This window comes from Capsella rubella, unplaced genomic scaffold (assembly GCF_000375325.1).
Source record: "Capsella rubella cultivar Monte Gargano unplaced genomic scaffold, Caprub1_0 scaffold_8, whole genome shotgun sequence".
Lineage (NCBI taxonomy): Eukaryota > Viridiplantae > Streptophyta > Magnoliopsida > Brassicales > Brassicaceae > Capsella > Capsella rubella.
Genome location: NW_006238916.1, coordinates 6,847,099 through 6,865,675, shown reverse-complemented (window position 1 = coordinate 6,865,675; position 18,577 = coordinate 6,847,099). Strand labels below are relative to the sequence as shown.

The 18,577-nt window shown below is 36.1% G+C and overlaps 5 protein-coding genes across 6 annotated transcripts; 3 read left to right on the top strand and 2 right to left on the bottom strand.

The window, feature by feature from the left end:
- Positions 1-3,351: 3,351 nt before the first annotated feature.
- On the top strand, positions 3,352-5,215 carry LOC17876227 (probable pectinesterase/pectinesterase inhibitor 60). The gene is made up of 2 exons (XM_006282041.2): positions 3,352-4,279; positions 4,426-5,215. Exons 1-2 carry the CDS (start codon positions 3,352-3,354, stop codon positions 5,121-5,123), a joined length of 1,626 nt encoding a protein of 541 aa, XP_006282103.1. The 3' UTR covers positions 5,124-5,215.
- A 1,349-nt stretch (positions 5,216-6,564) lies between these two features.
- LOC17875596 (probable pectinesterase/pectinesterase inhibitor 59) lies at positions 6,565-8,607 on the top strand. Its single transcript, XM_006281558.2, has 2 exons — positions 6,565-7,557; positions 7,848-8,607. Exons 1-2 carry the CDS (start codon positions 6,639-6,641, stop codon positions 8,543-8,545), a joined length of 1,617 nt encoding a protein of 538 aa, XP_006281620.1. The 5' UTR covers positions 6,565-6,638; the 3' UTR covers positions 8,546-8,607.
- Positions 8,608-8,711: 104 nt separating this feature from the next.
- On the bottom strand, positions 8,712-12,108 carry LOC17877179 (monocopper oxidase-like protein SKS2). The gene is given in 9 exon segments (XM_023784709.1): positions 8,712-9,104; positions 9,191-9,390; positions 9,480-9,558; positions 9,650-10,018; positions 10,105-10,471; positions 10,661-10,796; positions 10,888-11,158; positions 11,257-11,366; positions 11,809-12,108. Coding segments are annotated over 9 exon segments (1,806 nt in total). The 5' UTR covers positions 11,974-12,108; the 3' UTR covers positions 8,712-8,995.
- Positions 12,109-13,631: 1,523 nt separating this feature from the next.
- LOC17875304 (4-substituted benzoates-glutamate ligase GH3.12) lies at positions 13,632-15,722 on the bottom strand. 2 transcript variants are annotated; one of them, XM_023777545.1, is made up of 5 exons: positions 15,436-15,722; positions 15,217-15,318; positions 14,657-15,119; positions 14,335-14,521; positions 13,632-14,247 (listed from the first exon to the last, which is right to left on the bottom strand). In XM_023777545.1, the coding sequence occupies exons 1-5, from the start codon at positions 15,720-15,722 to the stop codon at positions 13,682-13,684; spliced, it is 1,605 nt and encodes a 534-aa protein (XP_023633313.1). In that variant the 3' UTR covers positions 13,632-13,681. The 2 variants fall into 2 exon arrangements, with proteins under 2 accessions (XP_023633313.1, XP_006281771.1); XM_006281709.2 differs by having other exon boundaries at positions 14,335-15,119.
- Positions 15,723-17,602: 1,880 nt separating this feature from the next.
- LOC111828646 lies at positions 17,603-18,488 on the top strand. Its single transcript, XM_023777114.1, has 2 exons — positions 17,603-17,740; positions 18,107-18,488. Exons 1-2 carry the CDS (start codon positions 17,635-17,637, stop codon positions 18,247-18,249), a joined length of 249 nt encoding a protein of 82 aa, XP_023632882.1. The 5' UTR covers positions 17,603-17,634; the 3' UTR covers positions 18,250-18,488.
- The last annotated feature ends 89 nt before the right edge of the window (positions 18,489-18,577 follow it).

Sequence of the window (18,577 nt, the reverse complement as noted above, 5' to 3'; positions counted from 1 at the left end):
CTGAAAAGTTATAAGAAAAACACTAATAAATATCCACTTCTAAACATGTTACGTTTAAATATCACTCAGCATTAAACCCAACAAGGAATTCGATATATATTCTTTACAAGTACGTATCGAAAATGCCCAAAACCAACCATATATCGATACTTAATTCAAACCTCTTATTAAAAAATCAAACTCCTATGCAAAACAGTATATATGGTCTTATATTTTGAGCATATATAAAAGTAATTAATATAAAGAACAAAAAAAAAAAAACAGATTTCAGATTTGTTTATATATGAAGTGTTTGTTAGGAAATAGGGAGCCAAGCCAAACACGAGGAGAAATAGAGATAGAACGAAAAGCCCATTGGTGTCTGAATTTGATGGCACATTTTGATGAGTGACGACCCTCAAATTAGGTTTCCCGTTAATTTTGTTGTGGACTACATTGTATCAAATTATCAATACATATAAGAAACCATTATCATATTATTATGTTCTTCAATTACTTTTATCCTGGAAAACTGAAAACAAAAAAAAATCGAAATCACATATAGTGAAAGTGATAAGCGAATATTGCGGTGGGGATAATAATAATAGATAAAGCACATTTAAGTGCTTATCATTAGTTTAGAATCGGTGGTGCAATGGCAAGCAAAGAAGTCAACGATAACTTCTGTGTTCTGTCTCTTACAGATCCAATCCAAACCATAAGTTTCCATTCCATTCCATGTGCTTCTTGACATTCACGCAACTACGTACAACTTATGACTTTTTTTTGCTGATACTTCTATTACATGCCAGAGCTAGTGCTGAAAAATTATGAAGAATATACAACAAAGATATAATTCTTGACGAAACAGTACGTTTGTTTACAATAATCTTAGAGATGATAGATGAAATTTCATAATAAAATAAGCAAGAAAGCATGATGGGATCGATGTATAGTACGAGAAAATGTAGTGATTGCGTGAGAGTGTATGCATGGACATTCGAGAGATCTATCACATGCATGGGTCATTTTTTTCCTACGTATTAATTAGATTTTTTTTTTTTTCGTCAAATCAATATATTGATATCAAAAATTGTTTACAAGATACAAAAAAACATTCTAAAACACCATTATACGCAAATATAGGAAATTGATACAATTTCGATGAAAAAGTGGAAGTAACCCCGCTATCAGATAGCCTTACAGGCAACATATATAATATGTTAAGTCCCTCCTTCACATACTTTTTATTGGCTATCAACATATAGCTGAAACTCCAAAATGCCACTGGCATTACTTTAATTTGGAAACGTGAATTCAATATCGTTGAAGATGTTTTTGTATCTTGTTGCTTGGTTGAAATCAATACATTTGATGCTTCCGCCAAATACCCTCTATGATCCTTTGAGAGTCTTCTTGCTGCTCTATTCCGTTTTGCTCGAGTAAAAAGAGAAAACCAATCACATGAGATGAATGGTTGAAGATGAATAAAGTAATAATACTTTCTCGGTAAAGGTAAGACTTCCGACCAAAGATAATAATCGCCATCACTCAAGTGTTGTTTCATCGTCTTTCTTATTGGACAGTGATGTTCTCCGGTTCTGATTAATAAACCGATCTCTGTTTCGAAAACAGCCCATTTGATGTCTCCTTCATCGATAACAGAGTTGAAATTTGGCCATAATCCATTTTTTGTCCAATCCTTGTGATATGAAAAGTTTCCCCCTGGATCCAATAATCTTAGAGATGATAGATGAAATTTCATAATAAAATAAGCAAGAAAGCATGATGGGATCGATGTATAGTACGAGAAAATGTAGTGATTGCGTGAGAGTGTATGCTAAAAGCATCTTTTTCTTGATAAAAAGAAGAAGAACATGCCATCTTTCTCGACAAGTTGAAATGTTCATTATAAATATGAGATTATACATAATTATTCAACATATATATATATAGTTGAAATTACATTCTATAGTAACTAACTTACATTGGCAAAATGAATGACAAGAATTTCTAGCAGCATATAAAATTAGCGTTTATAATAGTGTCGCAATCGGATTCAATTCGCGTGGTTATGTGTATGATATACGTTACAGACTAAAATATATCGTTTGTGTGAAATAAAGAAGAAACAAATATTTGTACTAAAATAACAATTAAAAAGTCGACACTAATTAAACTAGGGTCTTGGACTCTTGGTGACGATAATGAAGACAATAGAAAAAAAGTTAACAGGTTTTGCATTTAATTGTGATTTGAACGTAATAGTTAATTATGTTTGTTGACGATACATCAATAGCACGTGAAGTGAAGGATCCACAGCAGAAGTGCCAGGAGAGAAAGAAAATGGTATTAGTATGAGCAACTAATTAAGTCTAATTAAGCGTTTGCTTATGACTTTTCTTACTTCTTGGATTCTATATTATTGGACGTTAATAATTCATATTTAATAATTTGAATCGTTGTCCTATATTTTAATTTTATTTCAAGAATCCAAGATCTCGTACGGCGTTCTTCTAGATATTATAACCACTTCAAATCATTTACATATTGCCGGACCTGTCGGTATTAGAAGTTAGGAAAAGTATATATAATTGCATGTTTAAGAACTAGTTTCTTTTACAGCTTATATCAAGTTTTTGTGTTAAATTAAGAATAAGTGACCATTTGGAAGAAGTAAAAATGCAAACATAATGTCTTAATTATCTAACCAAAATTATAACATATAACCTAAAAGAGAGAACGCTAAACACTATTCAAATATTGGTGAACTCATCAAACTGATGAATCTATAATGGGGTTATCCGTAAAGGATATATCTAGCACAAAGAATTTAAATTATGAATTGTGATGGTTGATCTCAATGAAAATGTTTTAATTAACTACTTAACGAGATTATAATACGTAGTCTCAACGAAAAAAGGCTAAATCCTAGTTATCGCTCAAACCCATCTGTGTACTCTACAAGGGACATTTAGCATAAGAACATCTAAACTGTGATGATGAACCCATATTAGTTAATGTACAATACATCATCCATAGGATACTATACATATAATAATGAAATCTAAACATTGAATTGTAATGTGGAAACTCAAAATGAAAGTGATTGAATCGTTCACGCAATAAGAAAAGAGCCATCGAGCTAAGTCCACCTCACTCATGACCTCACAACATATATTTTTATTGGTTAATGTTTGGCTTGTTTTGCTTCAATATTGATATTACCACAATATATAAATATAGATTTAATTAAGTGAGATTAATTGGAGTCATGGTTTCACTCTCTAGTCACTAACATTTTACTATGAGCTACACTCAGTTCCACCTTCTTATACCAAACCACATCACTTAGCCAAAAAAGAAAGCAACATGAATATGGTAATGCACAAAGTCTGTTTTCTATCTCTACATTTACTCTCACTACTACTCTGCCTCCATCCTCTCACCACCGTAGCCGACAACAATTCCACCGGCATTGACCCGTGGTGCGACAAAACTCCATACCCTTATCCATGCAAACGCTACTTCACAAAACACTTTGGTTTTCGACAGCCAACACAAATATCCGAGTTCCGAGTACTCCTCGTGGAAGCAGCCATGGATCGTGCCATATCCGCTCGGGACAAATTGGCTAACTCCAGCAAGAACTGCACCATCGATTGCAAGAAACAAGCCGTCTTGGCAGATTGCCTTGACCTCTATGGAGACACTGTCATGCAGCTTAACCGCACGTTACAAGGCGTGTCTTCAAAACCGGGTCTCGGGAAACGTTGCACTGACTTCGACGCTCAGACGTGGCTAAGCACCGCGCTTACAAACACCGAGACTTGCCTACGAGGCTCCTCCGATCTCAACGTCACAGATTTCATCACACCCATTGTTTCAAACACAAAAATATCCCACCTCATCAGCAACTGCTTAGCCATCAACGGAGCCCTCTTGACCGCCGGAAAAAACGAGAGCATCACCGGTGATTCGAAGGGTTCTCCGACGTGGTTTTCCGGTAAAGAGAGGAGACTTCTCCAATCGCATTCGGTGCGGGCCAACGTCGTAGTGGCCAAAGACGGATCGGGACATTTCAAGACGGTGCAAGCGGCTATTGACTTGGCTGGACGGAGAAAGGTGATGTCAGGGAGGTATGTTATATACGTGAAGAGAGGGATATATCAAGAAAACATAAACGTACGTCTTAACAACGATAACGTAATGTTGGTCGGAGATGGAATGAGATACACCATTATCACCAGTGGTCGAAGTGTTAAAGGAGGTTATACAACTTATAGTTCCGCCACTGCCGGTAATTTTTTTTTTTCACTAATCTTTGTTTTGTTGGCAGCATTATTATGACTATCTAAACTAACGTAACATTCACCATTTACATTTTTTGTTATATTTTTTTCCTGACTATAATCGAACAAATTGGCCAAATTGCGTATGATTTAGGTATCGAGGGACTTCACTTCATAGCCAAAGGCATAGCGTTCCGAAACACGGCTGGTCCGGCAAAGGGGCAGGCCGTGGCACTCCGGTCATCTTCGGACCTTTCAATCTTCTATAGATGCTCAATAGAAGGTTACCAAGACACATTGATGGTCCATTCGCAACGCCAGTTTTACCGCGAGTGCTACATCTATGGAACAGTCGATTTCATCTTTGGAAACGCAGCCGTCGTTCTTCAAAACTGTATTATCCTCCCTCGCCGACCGCTTAAAGGTCAATCCAATGTAACAACTGCGCAAGGTCGTTCTGATCTATTTCAGAACACGGGGATCTCTATCCATAAATCAATAATCCTACCGGCTTCTGATCTAATACCGGTGGTCCGTAGTGTTAAGACATATATGGGCCGACCTTGGATGAAGTACTCGCGTACTGTTGTTCTTAAGACGTATATAGATAGTGTTGTGAGTCCTGTAGGGTGGTCTACATGGACTAAAGGTTCGACATACGGTCTTGACACGCTGTTCTATGCGGAATATAAGAATATCGGACCGGCTTCATCCACGAGGTGGCGTGTCCGTTGGAAAGGGTTTCATGTGTTGAGCAAAGCTTCCGATGCATCTGCTTTCACTGTCGGAAAATTCATCGCCGGTAATTCATGGCTCCCAAGCACCAGCATACCCTTCACTTCCGAACTCTAAAAGGACTTGGTTATAATTTCATGCTTTAATTACAATGATGTAAAATTTAGTAATTCTAAATATAGTTTATATTGCGAAAATGAACCTTTGGCTATGAGCGTTATGAATTCACTTGAGCAAGATCGTGTTGTATATGTGATTGTCTAAGTGGTTTTCTAATAGAAGATTTAATTAAGGACGTTTACGCGTAATAAAGTCGTAACTAGTGGACTTGTTTAAATTATCTGTGTGCTTCTGTTCTTTGTTTCTTTACAGTGATTAATTGCGTGAGTAAGTGTGCATAGGACACTCAAGGGATCACATGGTTTATTTTATATAGTATATTCTTTCGAAGTATTAACTAGAGAAGACGAACATGCCATCTTTCTCGACAAGTTGAATGTTCATAATCAATTGAAAACTATAATGATTTGAAATGTGTATAATTCTAGTAATTGCATTCCCATTCAATAGCTAGAAGCTATAATGGTCTTGGGAGGCTTTTAGATTAAAAATTTGTTAAAAAAACCTCTTATAAGAGTATTGCAAATTTAAAGACTACTATTTATAACATAAGATCGTTTGTGTTCTTTTTAATTTATATTAATTTGTTATATGGACGTACTGTGCATATTTTACGTAAAAAAATGTGAACTAGTCGAAACACTTAAACAACAAATTAAACGATCCAGTCTTGCTGATCATTAATTTAGACAGAGATAAATGTTAACATGTTTTTGCATTGAATTTAGATTTGAGTCTGATAGTTAATATAATATGTTGGTTGACGATATACATAGCATGCATGTGAAGTGAAGGAACAGAGGATAAAAAAGAGTAACTAATTTGTTTATGACTTTTAATTACATCTTGGATTCTATATATATATGTTATTAGTAATCATATTTAATACCTTCAAGTGACGATATTTAATTGTTGTCGGATATTTATAATTTTTATTTTTAGTAATCTTGATCTCGTACGGCATTTTTCTAGGAAACGTAGAATTGTTTAAGAATTTTTAAAACTTAATTACTGATTTTTCAATAGCTTATTTTTTAGTCAAATTACGTACGTAGAAGAAGTAATAATTCAAATTACGAAGAAGTCATAATTTAATAGAGAAATGAACACATAAATTTTTTTAAAAGTTAAATCAGACCATTGTTTAGTAACAACATGCACAATTTTTTACAAGCCAATATTACTAAAAACGAAAAACTTGTTAAAGTATGATGAGTATCTCCTAAAACCCCTCTAAAACAATATCTTTATACTAGAATTAAGTGATAGTATCGTTCACGCAATAAGAAGACAGCAGCCATCGAGCTAGCAAAAGGTAGATCTCATCTCATTCATAACCTCACAATATAAATTTTTGTTTGCTTGTTTTGCTTTAAATGTTAATACGTACACCTCAATATATAATTATAGATTTAAGATATAGATTGGAGACTTGGAGTCATGCATGTTCCCACTCTCTAGTCTCTAGCATTTACTTTCAATTCCACCCTCTCACACCAAAACCACATCAAGATGATGTTACAAAAATTCTCTTCTCAATCTTTACATTTGATATTACTATCACTACTCTGCCTCCGTCCTTTCACCACCGTAGTCGATGGCAATTCCACCAGTGGTCAAGGTGTTGACAGGTGGTGCGACAAAACTCCTTATCCGGATCCATGCAAAAGCTACTTCAAGAACCACAATGGTTTCCGACAGCCGACACAACTATCCGAGTTCCGAGTTATGCTGGTCGAAGCAGCCATGGATCGGGCCGTATCAGCTCGGGACGAGTTGACTAATTCTGGTCGGAACTGCACAGATTGCAAGAAACAAGCCGTTTTGACAGACTGCATTGACCTCTACGGAGACACGATCATGCAACTAAACCGAACGCTCCAGGGCGTGTCTCCAAATGCCGTTGCCGAGAAGAGGTGCAGCGACTTTGATGCGCAGACGTGGCTAAGCACCGCTCTCACAAACACAGAGACTTGCCGACGCGGCTCATCCGATTTCAACGTCTCAGATTTCATCACACCCATCGTTTCAAACACCAAAATCTCTAACCTCATCAGCAACTGCTTAGCCATCAACGGAGCCCTCTTGCCCGCCGGGAACAACGGAACCACCACCAACGCTGGTTTTCCGACGTGGGTTTCCGGTAAAGATAGAAGACTTCTGCGGACCGTTCGAGCCAACCTCGTGGTGGCCAAAGACGGATCGGGACAGTTCACTACGGTGCAAGCGGCTATTGACGTGGCCGGACGAAGAAAGTCGATGTCAGGGAGGTTCGTTATATACGTGAAAAGAGGGATATATCAAGAAAACATAAACGTACGTCTATATAATGATAACATAATGTTGGTCGGAGATGGAATGAGATCCACCATTATCACCGGTGGTCGAAGTGTCAAAGGTGGTTACACCACTTACAATTCCGCTACTGCCGGTAAATAATCTAATCCTTTTTCATTAATTGTTTCTAGTTAGTAGATTGGATCTAATTATAACAAGTTTCTATGTCACTAATAAAAAATTATTCGAATATTCCGTACGATTTGAGTTTTCCAATCGACATAAGTTAAATCATACATTGGGATCGTTACTAGAAATTATATTATATAAAAATAAACGTAACCGTTGTTTTATTCCCCCGCAAAATGAGTAAGCGTTACCATTTGAAATATTGTCATTTTGCTCTCATTGTGAAACAGTTGGCTTACATTGCGTGTGATCCAGGTATTGAGGGACTTCACTTCATAGCAAAAGGCATAGCGTTTCGGAACACAGCTGGTCCGGCAAAGGGACAGGCTGTCGCACTTAGATCATCGTCGGACCTCTCAATCTTCTACAAATGCTCGATTGAAGGATACCAAGACACACTGATGGTTCATTCACAGCGTCAATTTTACCGAGAGTGTTACATCTATGGAACAGTCGATTTCATCTTCGGAAATGCAGCTTCCGTATTCCAAAACTGTCTCATCCTCCCTCGCCGGCCACTCAAAGGTCAAGCCAATGTGATAACCGCACAAGGTCGTGCTGATCCGTTTCAGAACACAGGGATCTCTATCCATAACTCAAGAATCGTACCGGCTCCTGATCTAAAACCAGTGCTCAGTAGCGTTAAGACTTATATGGGCAGGCCTTGGATGAAGTACTCTCGCACCGTAGTTCTTCAGACGTATTTGGATAGTGTTGTGAGTCCAGTCGGGTGGTCTCCGTGGATTGAAGGTTCGGGGTTTGGTTTAGATACTCTGTTCTATGCAGAATATAAGAATACCGGACCAGCTTCATCCACGAGGTGGCGTGTCCGTTGGAAAGGGTTTCATGTGTTGGGTAGAGCTTCCGATGCATCTGCTTTCACTGTCGGGAAGTTCATTGCCGGGACCGCTTGGCTCCCACGCACGGGCATACCCTTCACTTCTGGACTGTAGACTTCTTTCGTTTATCCGTACTTAAATTACAATAAAATAAATTTTACAATCTTTGAATATAAGTAAGTAAGTATGCATATCATGAAACTAAAGTTTTAGCTATAGATGGAAGAACGAGATTTTAAAGACACTGCATGTATCCAGATCACGAGGATAAGGGTAGATATTAATGTAGAATACCCCAAAGGGAAAGCTTTAGTTACAGTTGCGAATAGAGTTGAACAAGGAACATAAACTCCAAATAACCTATAGCTACTAAGAACAAAGCTTTTAGACACAAACCCTCACGAACTAAGGTTGTTTTAGAACAATAAGAAATATAACAATCAATAAAATGAGAGAAACACAACGAACCCAGCAGTTTCGTTATATTCTCCATCTACGTACAGCCCTAACCAATGGGAGATCAAAATACCAGACCAGAGTAGATTTCCAAATGATGCAACAGACTCAGAAAAAGGACCAAAACGACGCCAGCAACAAAACCATCATCATGCTGAAAATTAGTCTCAACGGTCCATTTAGTATTAGTTTTGCAGCAGCGCTGTGATCTTGTTTCCTGCAGGAAAAAAAAAAAAAGAAGAGTTACTTAGTTTTTTTTTTTTTACATAATCTGAAGGAGATAGTGAAGTTTCTGATCCTTACTTTTGCAAGCTCTGAAGAGCACCACAATACAGAACATTTTCAGGCGGATCCATTTCCGTACTTCCATTTTCCTCGGGGTTTACAATTCGCATGTATGTTTCTTGGCCAAGATACCATCTGTCAAGATTCTCAACTCGGATATTCCAAACTCCAACATTATCAAGGGAAACAAGCACAGCAGTCCATGCCCCTGGATAAACCTGAAGCAAACAGTAAAACAAAAAATATCCCAATAACGTAAACTGCTGACCAATATGTGTACAGAGACAGATTGCAAATGAGAAACTACCTCAATCGTGCTTCGTGCTATTGCATCCCAGTTGTTATATGAACCTTTTCTGTCTTCTGACCATATGCCAAAGTCCATCCTGGAATTCCAAAAATTGAAAATCCACATTAGAGCAGTTAAACTGATAGAAAATGTAGAACATGTACCCAGGAGTGGCATGATTTACTTACGCAACCACATAAAACGAATATCCATCAATATGGAAGCTCTGTATCTTGGTATCATTGTTCTGGAAGATAATTTGTATAAAGCCCTTGTATGTCGCGTTGATGATAGACTTGTCGAGACGTGGATGTCTATCATCAAGTGGTCTGTCTGGGAAATCTAACTTATAATCTCCTTTCACTTTATGCTGATCTGCAAGCCTCATGGGGGTGCTTGGATTGACAAATGAAATCCCATTAAGGGTAGCACGAACTGTACCATTGATTTCTGTTGGAGGCAAACTTCGTAAGATGTATGTGCTTGTGATATTTATCTGTCCGTAGTGAAATGATCCTTGCGGATTTGGACGAGCTCCACCTGCAGATGTGTTTTGCCTGCATATGAAAAGAATGAGCATTACAGTTACATAGCTACAGGTTAAATTCAAACATCCACTTGTTGAAGAGTTTTATAGACATACTTTATGGCTCTTGGTTGGTTCATGGCGGACCAAGGGTGAGAAACATCAGTTGCGGGAACTGGCAAAGGACCAGACGCAGGTCCTTTGGAATTGGAATAATGGAGAATGCCAACACCGGTGACTCTTTGCCACACTGTTTCATTAACAAATCTAGCACTCGCCACAATGTAGTAATCGCTTGTAGCGTTTTGGTCCATGGTGACCAAAAAAGAGTAAGACTGTCCCACGTGAATATCGAAATCGGTGAAGTTCATTTGGGAGGTGTAGCGACCCTCAGTTTCAATCAGGAGCATTTTGTGGTTCTGGATCCTGAAGTTCAGGCTTGTCGAGATACCAACATTGTGAACACGGATCCTGTATGTTTTCCCTGCAAAATGTAACTCGAATACTGTAAGAGGGAATAAATCTCAAAGCCAACTTTGATTTGCAATGAAATGACAGCAAAAATAGCTAAAGCTGGAGATCTAATGCACACAACTCCTCAACCAAAATTTGATTAGGATGCAAATGGGAACAGAATGGAAGCAAAATTAGAATACAACTCTCAAAATGTTACCTGGATCAACATTAATAGTCTCATATACAATGCCATCAGGGACACTGCTATTGTACTTGTAAGGACCCTTCCCATTGATGAGGACTCCATCTGGCATCCCAAGTTCTTTACCAGAGTCAAGTATACTCCTTAATGCCTAAAAGAAAGCAGAGTTTCAAAGATGCTGAGACGACATTGAAACTTATAATCAAAAGAAAATAGACTCCAACAGACCGCAGTGCACTTACAGTATGGTTCTGAGTATACCAATCACCAATAATGAAGATGATTTCTCCATCAGGCAGTAGAATTCTTCAGAAATCCCCATTTCTTTGAAATATTCAACATATGGTTTGTGAACTGGATTATTCCGGGGTATGTTTGAAGCATCCGTTATAAATACTTCCAATCTGATCTTTCACCTGAAAATCATAAGTGTAGTTCCATTTCGGAGGAATTGGACAGTTTGTTCCAAGAACACCATCTTGCCACGAGTTACGCCTCATCTGAACACCAGGCCTACCAAAATTTTCAAAGAAATGTCAGGAATCACACAAAAAGTCTAAACTCTAGAGAAGTTAAAAATAAACTGCCAAGTATGTGTAAAGGATCATCACCAAGTGAGTAAAAGAGGCTCATCCAAATGATTGATAACGTTAACATCAACATTGTAGTTCGTTGTAGCATTAATCACAGGACCTGGAAATTTCCCATTGACGGCTATAACCTACAAAGGAACAATCCAATCAGATACAACATAAATCGTGTTTGAAAAACCACAGAGCTTGTAAAAAGATTTCAGTATAATACATTTTCATAAACCCCAAATCAAAATCTAAAGATAAGAACAGTTCGTTTCCTTTGATCAAACAACACAACAAGAGACACGTCCTGTAACGTTTTTATATATATGATGAAATATACTGAAAAAGAAGCAAATCATCATCACCCACTCGCAAAAAAAAACCCCAAGTAAACCAACCACCTCCGACGAACCGTAATGTTAGATCCAGAGCTACAACTAAGATACGAGTTTTAGCAAAATCAAGGACACAAAATCACTAGATTAACACCTAAAACGATCAGATTACGTCAAGATAAACCTCAATTTCACATGAAAAAAAAAGAAGAGAGGGTTTAGGTAGCAAAAACAAAAGTCGAAAGGAGACCTGTTGAGGAACACCGAGAGGAGAAGCGGTGATGTACGAAACAATGAAATCGTAAGAGATGTAAGGATCACCAGCGAGAGAGAAGCCAAAGAGATGAGCGAAGGAGAAGAACACGAAACCGAAAACGAAAACGAAACACCGCGAGAAAAGTTTAGTAGCCGCCATTTTGTAAAATCTCAGTGATTGATTCTTCGGAGATGACCTTCGGTTACAGAAACGACATTACCTGAGCATAAAAACAAAAAAAATCGAAGAAGCAAGAGGAGGAAGACGAAGAGTGTGTAAAAAATGTGTGTGTGGGTTTTTGAAACTTCTCTGACAAAGAGAGAGGTTGAAGAATAAAAAATAATTAATTAATGTTGTGAACAAACAAAAGACAAACTCATAAATAAAGAAGAGGATTTTCGTTGATGATGATGATACACTAATCCCTAAAAGCGCGTATAAAACTTATTACGGGTTACCGAAGTAACCGGTTCGTCTAAACTGTAATTAATCGTGTAAAAAAGGTTAAAATAGATATGTGTTTATATATAAGTGGATGTGAATATATTTACTTACTCGATTAGAGAAGGATTCTCATTTTGCTTTCTAATTTGTATTGATCACCTACCATTTAATGATGTGTAAAATGTGATTACTTGAGAAAGATTCCATAAAAGATGTGATTTTTTTTATTTAGTGTTTTTTGGTAAATAATGTGTGGTATGATTGTGTTCTGCGACATTGGGTTATAAATGTTTGTAGATTTTCCACTTAATTAGTGTTTTTTTTTTGTTTCCTTCTTCTTTTTCTAATCTATTGATACGCTTCTTTCTTTTTATAAGAAAAAAAAAAAAGATATTCTTGCAATTATGTTTTGGGATTAGGGGAGGATCCTACGACACTAACAAAAAGTCATACGACACACCTAACTCATATGTATATTTGTGTAACCTTTAACAAAACAAAATTATTTCTAACATTACTTATAATATTATTTTACGGTTTTCCAGTATAAATTTAATAAAATTCTTTTCAAATCTATATCTGTAATTCAAAATTTCCTAATTTAAACATATCAAACAAGATTACATTTGTAATGTGTGAGTTGTAATTAGTATATATATTTTATTTTCACTATTATTTTTTAATTTGATTTTTATTTGTTTCTGTAAAGTTTTTAATTAATTATTCCAAAAACTTTTATGTACTACGTATTGTTATTAGTTTATTATTACAAACAAATTTATATATGAACTATTTATTAGTTCATTATTATACAAAGCTTTGTATTCATGCATGCTATTATTTGCTCTGTAAATTCCGCCAAGAGTATTTTTATGGTAGTGTATATCTAAAAAGGCTGTAACGTACATATATGGAACTTTAACAATTTTAGAAATTGATTTCCTAATAAAATACTTTCCTTAAGTTATATTACGCTAGCCACTTTGGTATCTATGCTAGGTACTTTGGACACCCATTTCTCTCATATATCGAACTCCGTTTTTGACATTTTAAAAACACGACTATGTAGTGCTCGCTATGTGTCTAAGAACCGGTCATTCGGATGAACATTTTCACCGGAAAATCCACTGGAAAGTGATCAAAATCACTTTGTCAAAAACAAGTTCCAACATTAAATGGGTAGCTAAAGGTACATTATATTGCAGAAGAAACTTCCTTAGTCCTTGCCTAAAAACGTGACATATGAACCAAGCGTGAACTCAGCCGCATAGTAACTAGTAACCAAACCAAATCACGTACGCATGAGAAATGTTAACAAAGATACACATACATATAAAGTTGAATGGTACAATTTTGCCTCGTCCAATATTTGTTTGTCCACGAGCTTTTATTTTAATGCATACACAAGACATAAAAGATGAAATTATGAGGAGAGGGACTTATCAGTAAAGAACCGAGCATGAACCCTTTTCTCTAAAATCCCCAAGGCCTCGGAAGATTTGATGCAAATGGGTGTCTTGTATTGAGTCGAGGAAGCTCCTTGACTGATGAAAAACTCCATGACAGCATCGAAAGATCCTTGTTGCACCACTCTTATCTCGAGCGCTCCAATGGATCCCTCTCTACTTCTATAATCTCTATAAAAACTGTTTAGTGATTCCTCCACCACATAACAACATTCTACTAAAACTTTGTTATCAAGTTGATCAGCAATGTCGTTGTTGTATTTGGCTTTGAGTTCCCAGTAAAGAACATAGTGACCTGGTGAAGTAGAAATATCCGCATAGCTTGTGAAGTCCATTAGCATCAAATCTGATGATTCAAGAACCACTTTTGCATGTGTCACCGCATTTAAAAGGTCTGCATCTGTTGTTACCTCCATATTAACACTTAGCGTCAAATTGCCTCTACGTACAAATCTAAACTGAGGTGCATTGTTGTAAAATCCAGTAACCTGAAGAATATCACCCATCTTATATCTGTGTAGACCTAGTAAAAAAAATCACAATGTTAATTTATTAGTTGAGAATATATGTATACACAAACATTTGAAGTAAAGGTTTAAGTTTAACTCACCAGAATGATTTGTGACCAAGGGTTCGTAGTAGCAACCTAACTTGACATCCACGAGATCAACAATTTCGACTTTGTGATCGCCCGCGTCAACAAGTAGGAACTCAAAATATGAAAAGTTTGGCATAAATGTGTATGAGACATCTTTAGGTTTGCAAAGAGGACTCATATTAATCCCAAACATAGTTTCGGAAGATACATAACTAGACGAAATCAATGGCAACTTGTTGGAGTAAAACTCCAATGTTGGGATGTGTTGAGCCATTTGACCAGTTGCAATGCTTTCAATAAACTTGGTTTTAGGCCAAAGTCTTGGGATTATACCTTCCCAAGATTTCTTGTTGCACTCGTTTTCTATGAGATCGGCCAATTCAGGATTAGGTTCTCCAAGGATCTTTGAAACACTTTCCCTACAACTAGTATCAGTGATCCACTCACTAAGATGACCATAACGGATATTAGTGCAAATTTCTTTCCAAAAGTTCTCAAGAAATATGATTGCTCGGAGCAAAATTGAAACAAAGGCGGCACCAACCTTGACAACCTCGTTTCTTTGAACAATGCCACATAGAAGATGACAGTACAAAGTCTGATTGGTGTCTGGACACAATATGACTTCGTCAGGACTTGTGAATGACCAATGCCAACATGATGGTCGGTTCTTGAAATAATCACTCTTGAAGAAGCTCGTTGTCGCAGCTGCTGATGGCAAACCAGAAGGAGTTGTGTTCTCTGGTGTACAAAAGTTAAACACCATTCCCTTCCCATGCTCAAGACCATCTATATGCCTATGAAAGAAAAAAACAAAGATACCCTCATTCACTTAATTACAAATATTATAAAATGTTGTATTTTAAAAACCACTATTGTGTTATATATCATTACTTGCTTATAACGAGCGAACGGTAACAATAGATGAATTTGAGGTTTTCCAAGTACTTGTTGGTACGAGGAAACATCTTCCTTTTAACTCCGGACGTTCCGGAACTACAGTAAAAATCAACCATTAAGAACATCATCTCTTGAGTATTGAGTATCCACGGATAAGGTTGATTTTCACAATTTGTAAAAATTAAATTAAGCCAAGAAATGTAAATTATGAACCTTAGAAGGAATCCTGTGATGGGATTGCCAGAAATAATATCAGAGGACTCTCCATTCGCGAGACGGTCGATAAAAGGCTTCACATCCTCGTAGGTCACCACGGGAACGTTCTTCTTGAAAAGCTCTTTATCAGAGCTCCCATGGAGAAAACGTTCAAGATACTCGGTGTTAGCATTAAGTGTGAGTATCTCCTCTAATACATTGTCTTGTATTTGCTTCACATTGGACGTCAAGTCCTCCAAAGTCTTTTCGTCTGATCCCTTAATGAGATCAGAGCATAAACTCATATTTGGCTGTCTTTTATTATTTCACTTGAGATCAAGAATTGGACACTTGGCTCTTTATATAGCAATAATGGGGTCATACCATAAACACTAGCATATTGCTACTAATTAATATCTATTGAGTCCTGCGTCCTGACTATTACTATTCTATTAAATACTTCTTTTTCTTTTATTTTTGTTTCCAATTTTATTGGGTGATTCTGTGCCATATAGATAACGAATAAAATACGTCTTTCAAGTTCAACATAGAACAATGAACACATGTCTATTACTACGAGACACTCATACCAATTATAAGCATATTCCAATGTTGTTATAAAAATATCTAACTACAACAAAAAGAATAGTATCTCTCAACAGGGGGAGATCAATTTTATTTGTTTGACTAAACTCTAGTCACTACTCACTAGAGTATACTATACTAGTTCGATCTTTGGGAAACATGTGAAACGATCAAGAAATACGGTAAGTTACCACAAGTGATTTATGTTTGTAACAAAAATATAAATGTGTGTGAGGGTATATCGTACATATCTTCACTGATAAATGTGTCTGAGATAATATATAGTGAACCAAAAATAATTGTGTTTGAGAGTAAATCCTACGAGTCTCAATTCAATCTCTTCAAACCTTCTTTAAGTTCTACTCTTTATTCTTCTTTCAGTGTATTTAAAAAAAAAAAACTGAAACACTCACTGCAAAATTAAACAGTTTTATGCATGGTTGAATACAATTTACATTCAATTCAATTCAAAAAAATAAAAATTAATCAAGTTCCCATGCACCTATGACCTACCTTTACGTAAAACGCACGCTATTCCAACTCACGTTTCACATGTTACTAGACTTGGTTATTTGAAACTTATGCAGTTTTCCATGTAAGAAACATCGGAAGTATGAAAAATGGAGCTGCACATCAATAAGCATACTATTAATTAGAGTTATTATAAGTAATACAAGTAGCAATTATTTACTAGTATCAAACAATGTCATAAAAATTGTAATTTAAAAAAAAAAAATATGTGTGCATAACCTTAAACATGAAACTTGCAGAGTAGAAATAGGAGACTAATAGGAGTGCTTTATCAGTTTATACGGAAATGCATTTACGGTTTACCTCAGATGGGTCACGAAGCGAGTAAAAGGCAATGCTTTACGTATTTGGGCACATCAGAGACTAATATATATCTTATAACCATGATCCGGTCCATCTCTTAAACCTGACTTCACTTGCAACTTAAGTCAAAACTATTTATTGACGAAGTGTTTTAGCTAAATGTGTAGATAATCAAAGGTAAACCTTAAATGCATTATGCATCTTCGTGTTTTCGACTGTTCCCTCATCCCCAATATAGATTGGAAAGTACATCCTCAGGCCTGAAATAATATTTCATAGATCGATTAGCCAAACTAAACCTACCTTCACAACATTTTTTTTTTTACGTAATAAAGTTCACTCAATCTAAGAAACTCATACACCTGAATGAAAAAATGGTTCGTTATACCACACAAGCTAGCTAGAAAATGTTCTAGCTAGATCATGAAGAAAATGAAACACATCAACCTTATCACGCTTCGTCCACTAGTCGTGGCGGTTGGGGAAGTAAGTTGTCAAATACGTTGTACTCTCTCAGAAGGACCTTAAATAATTAAAAATTATGTTGGACCAACTTAAAGAAAGACTTATAACATTTCAAGAAGAGTCAAATACAAATTTTCAACAAAGCAAAAACAAGAGGTCCATAGCTAATCCGCGTGAACTTATTATATTTCTAATCTAAGGAAACGACACTGAAATTCACATCGCAGTTATGGGTTCGTTTCTCTCTCTATATATATATTCATTCAAGCATTCACATTTTACAACCTATCATACTTTAAAAATAAGTATACCCCAAAATATATACTTCAAAATATGTATAAGGTTGTTTGCTTACTAGCTTTGAGTTTCCTGCTGCTCTTTGGTTTACCAAACACAGCAGAGGCTCGAGTACTACTACCATACGAATCTCCAAACCCCAGTAAGTGTTTTTATATGCTCAGTTGGTTTTAAGATTTGTTGTAATTCAATTTTTGGATTTACAAAATAGAAAAATTGAATGGAAACCCATTAGTAGTTTTGGTATATTTTTGATTTCAATTCCAAATGTAGCAAAACATAGCCTCAAATAACAGAATATTAAAAAAAAAATGAATTAACTCTTTTTAGCAGTTTGATTTTAAAATATGCATGCTAGCATATGCCCACACAAAAAAAAAAGGAGTGAAACTTTTTTAGTACTGGTTTTATTTTACAGTTTTTGTTAAATTTGGATTGGTTCTACTACAACTACATTTGTATATATATATATTAAAATTGTTGATTTCTTGTTTTTGGGAAGAAATAGGAGAAGGGGTTTGGGATCAAAAGATGATAAAAGAGATAAAGGCTGAGGTAGATAGAAGTTGTTCATCTCGTGCAGGTGGAAGAGGGCCACCCAATAGACCAGAATCACATATACCAGGCTCCCCAAAACGATGTAATCCTTAGCGATCATATTAGTAGCTAAGTATATATAGTGCACTTTTAATTTGTCCTAAACTGTAATATCTTTTTTCTTTTACGTTATCAATCTTCTCCAAACATAAGAAGGTAGTCGTTTATTTTTTGGTTCTAGGTCTTGAATATCATACATTTGTAGTAGCTAGACCACTTGGTATGTGAGACTTTAAGTGAACTAGAGCAATATGTCCTATGGGTTTTTATGAAATTGGGATCACTAGCCAACTCATACATAAAGCAAACAAATAGATAAGGAGGATAAAAAAAAAACACTAACAGATACAATAGGCAAGAAAGTGGTAAAGGTAAGAAACAA

Coding starts and splice junctions, on each gene's coding strand:
- LOC111828646 (XM_023777114.1), top strand. CDS start 17,635: ATGTATAAGGTTGTTTGCTTACTAGCTTTGAGTTTCCTGCTGCTCTTT. Junction 17,741..18,106: donor ATACGAATCTCCAAACCCCA/GTAAGTGTTTTT, acceptor GGGAAGAAATAG/GAGAAGGGGTTTGGGATCAA.
- LOC17876227 (XM_006282041.2), top strand. CDS start 3,352: ATGAATATGGTAATGCACAAAGTCTGTTTTCTATCTCTACATTTACTC. Junction 4,280..4,425: donor TTATAGTTCCGCCACTGCCG/GTAATTTTTTTT, acceptor CGTATGATTTAG/GTATCGAGGGACTTCACTTC.
- LOC17875304 (XM_006281709.2), bottom strand. CDS start 15,722: ATGAGTTTATGCTCTGATCTCATTAAGGGATCAGACGAAAAGACTTTG. Junction 15,319..15,435: donor ATCACAGGATTCCTTCTAAG/GTTCATAATTTA, acceptor TTTTTACTGTAG/TTCCGGAACGTCCGGAGTTA. Junction 15,120..15,216: donor CGTTCGCTCGTTATAAGCAA/GTAATGATATAT, acceptor TTTCTTTCATAG/GCATATAGATGGTCTTGAGC.
- LOC17875596 (XM_006281558.2), top strand. CDS start 6,639: ATGATGTTACAAAAATTCTCTTCTCAATCTTTACATTTGATATTACTA. Junction 7,558..7,847: donor TTACAATTCCGCTACTGCCG/GTAAATAATCTA, acceptor CGTGTGATCCAG/GTATTGAGGGACTTCACTTC.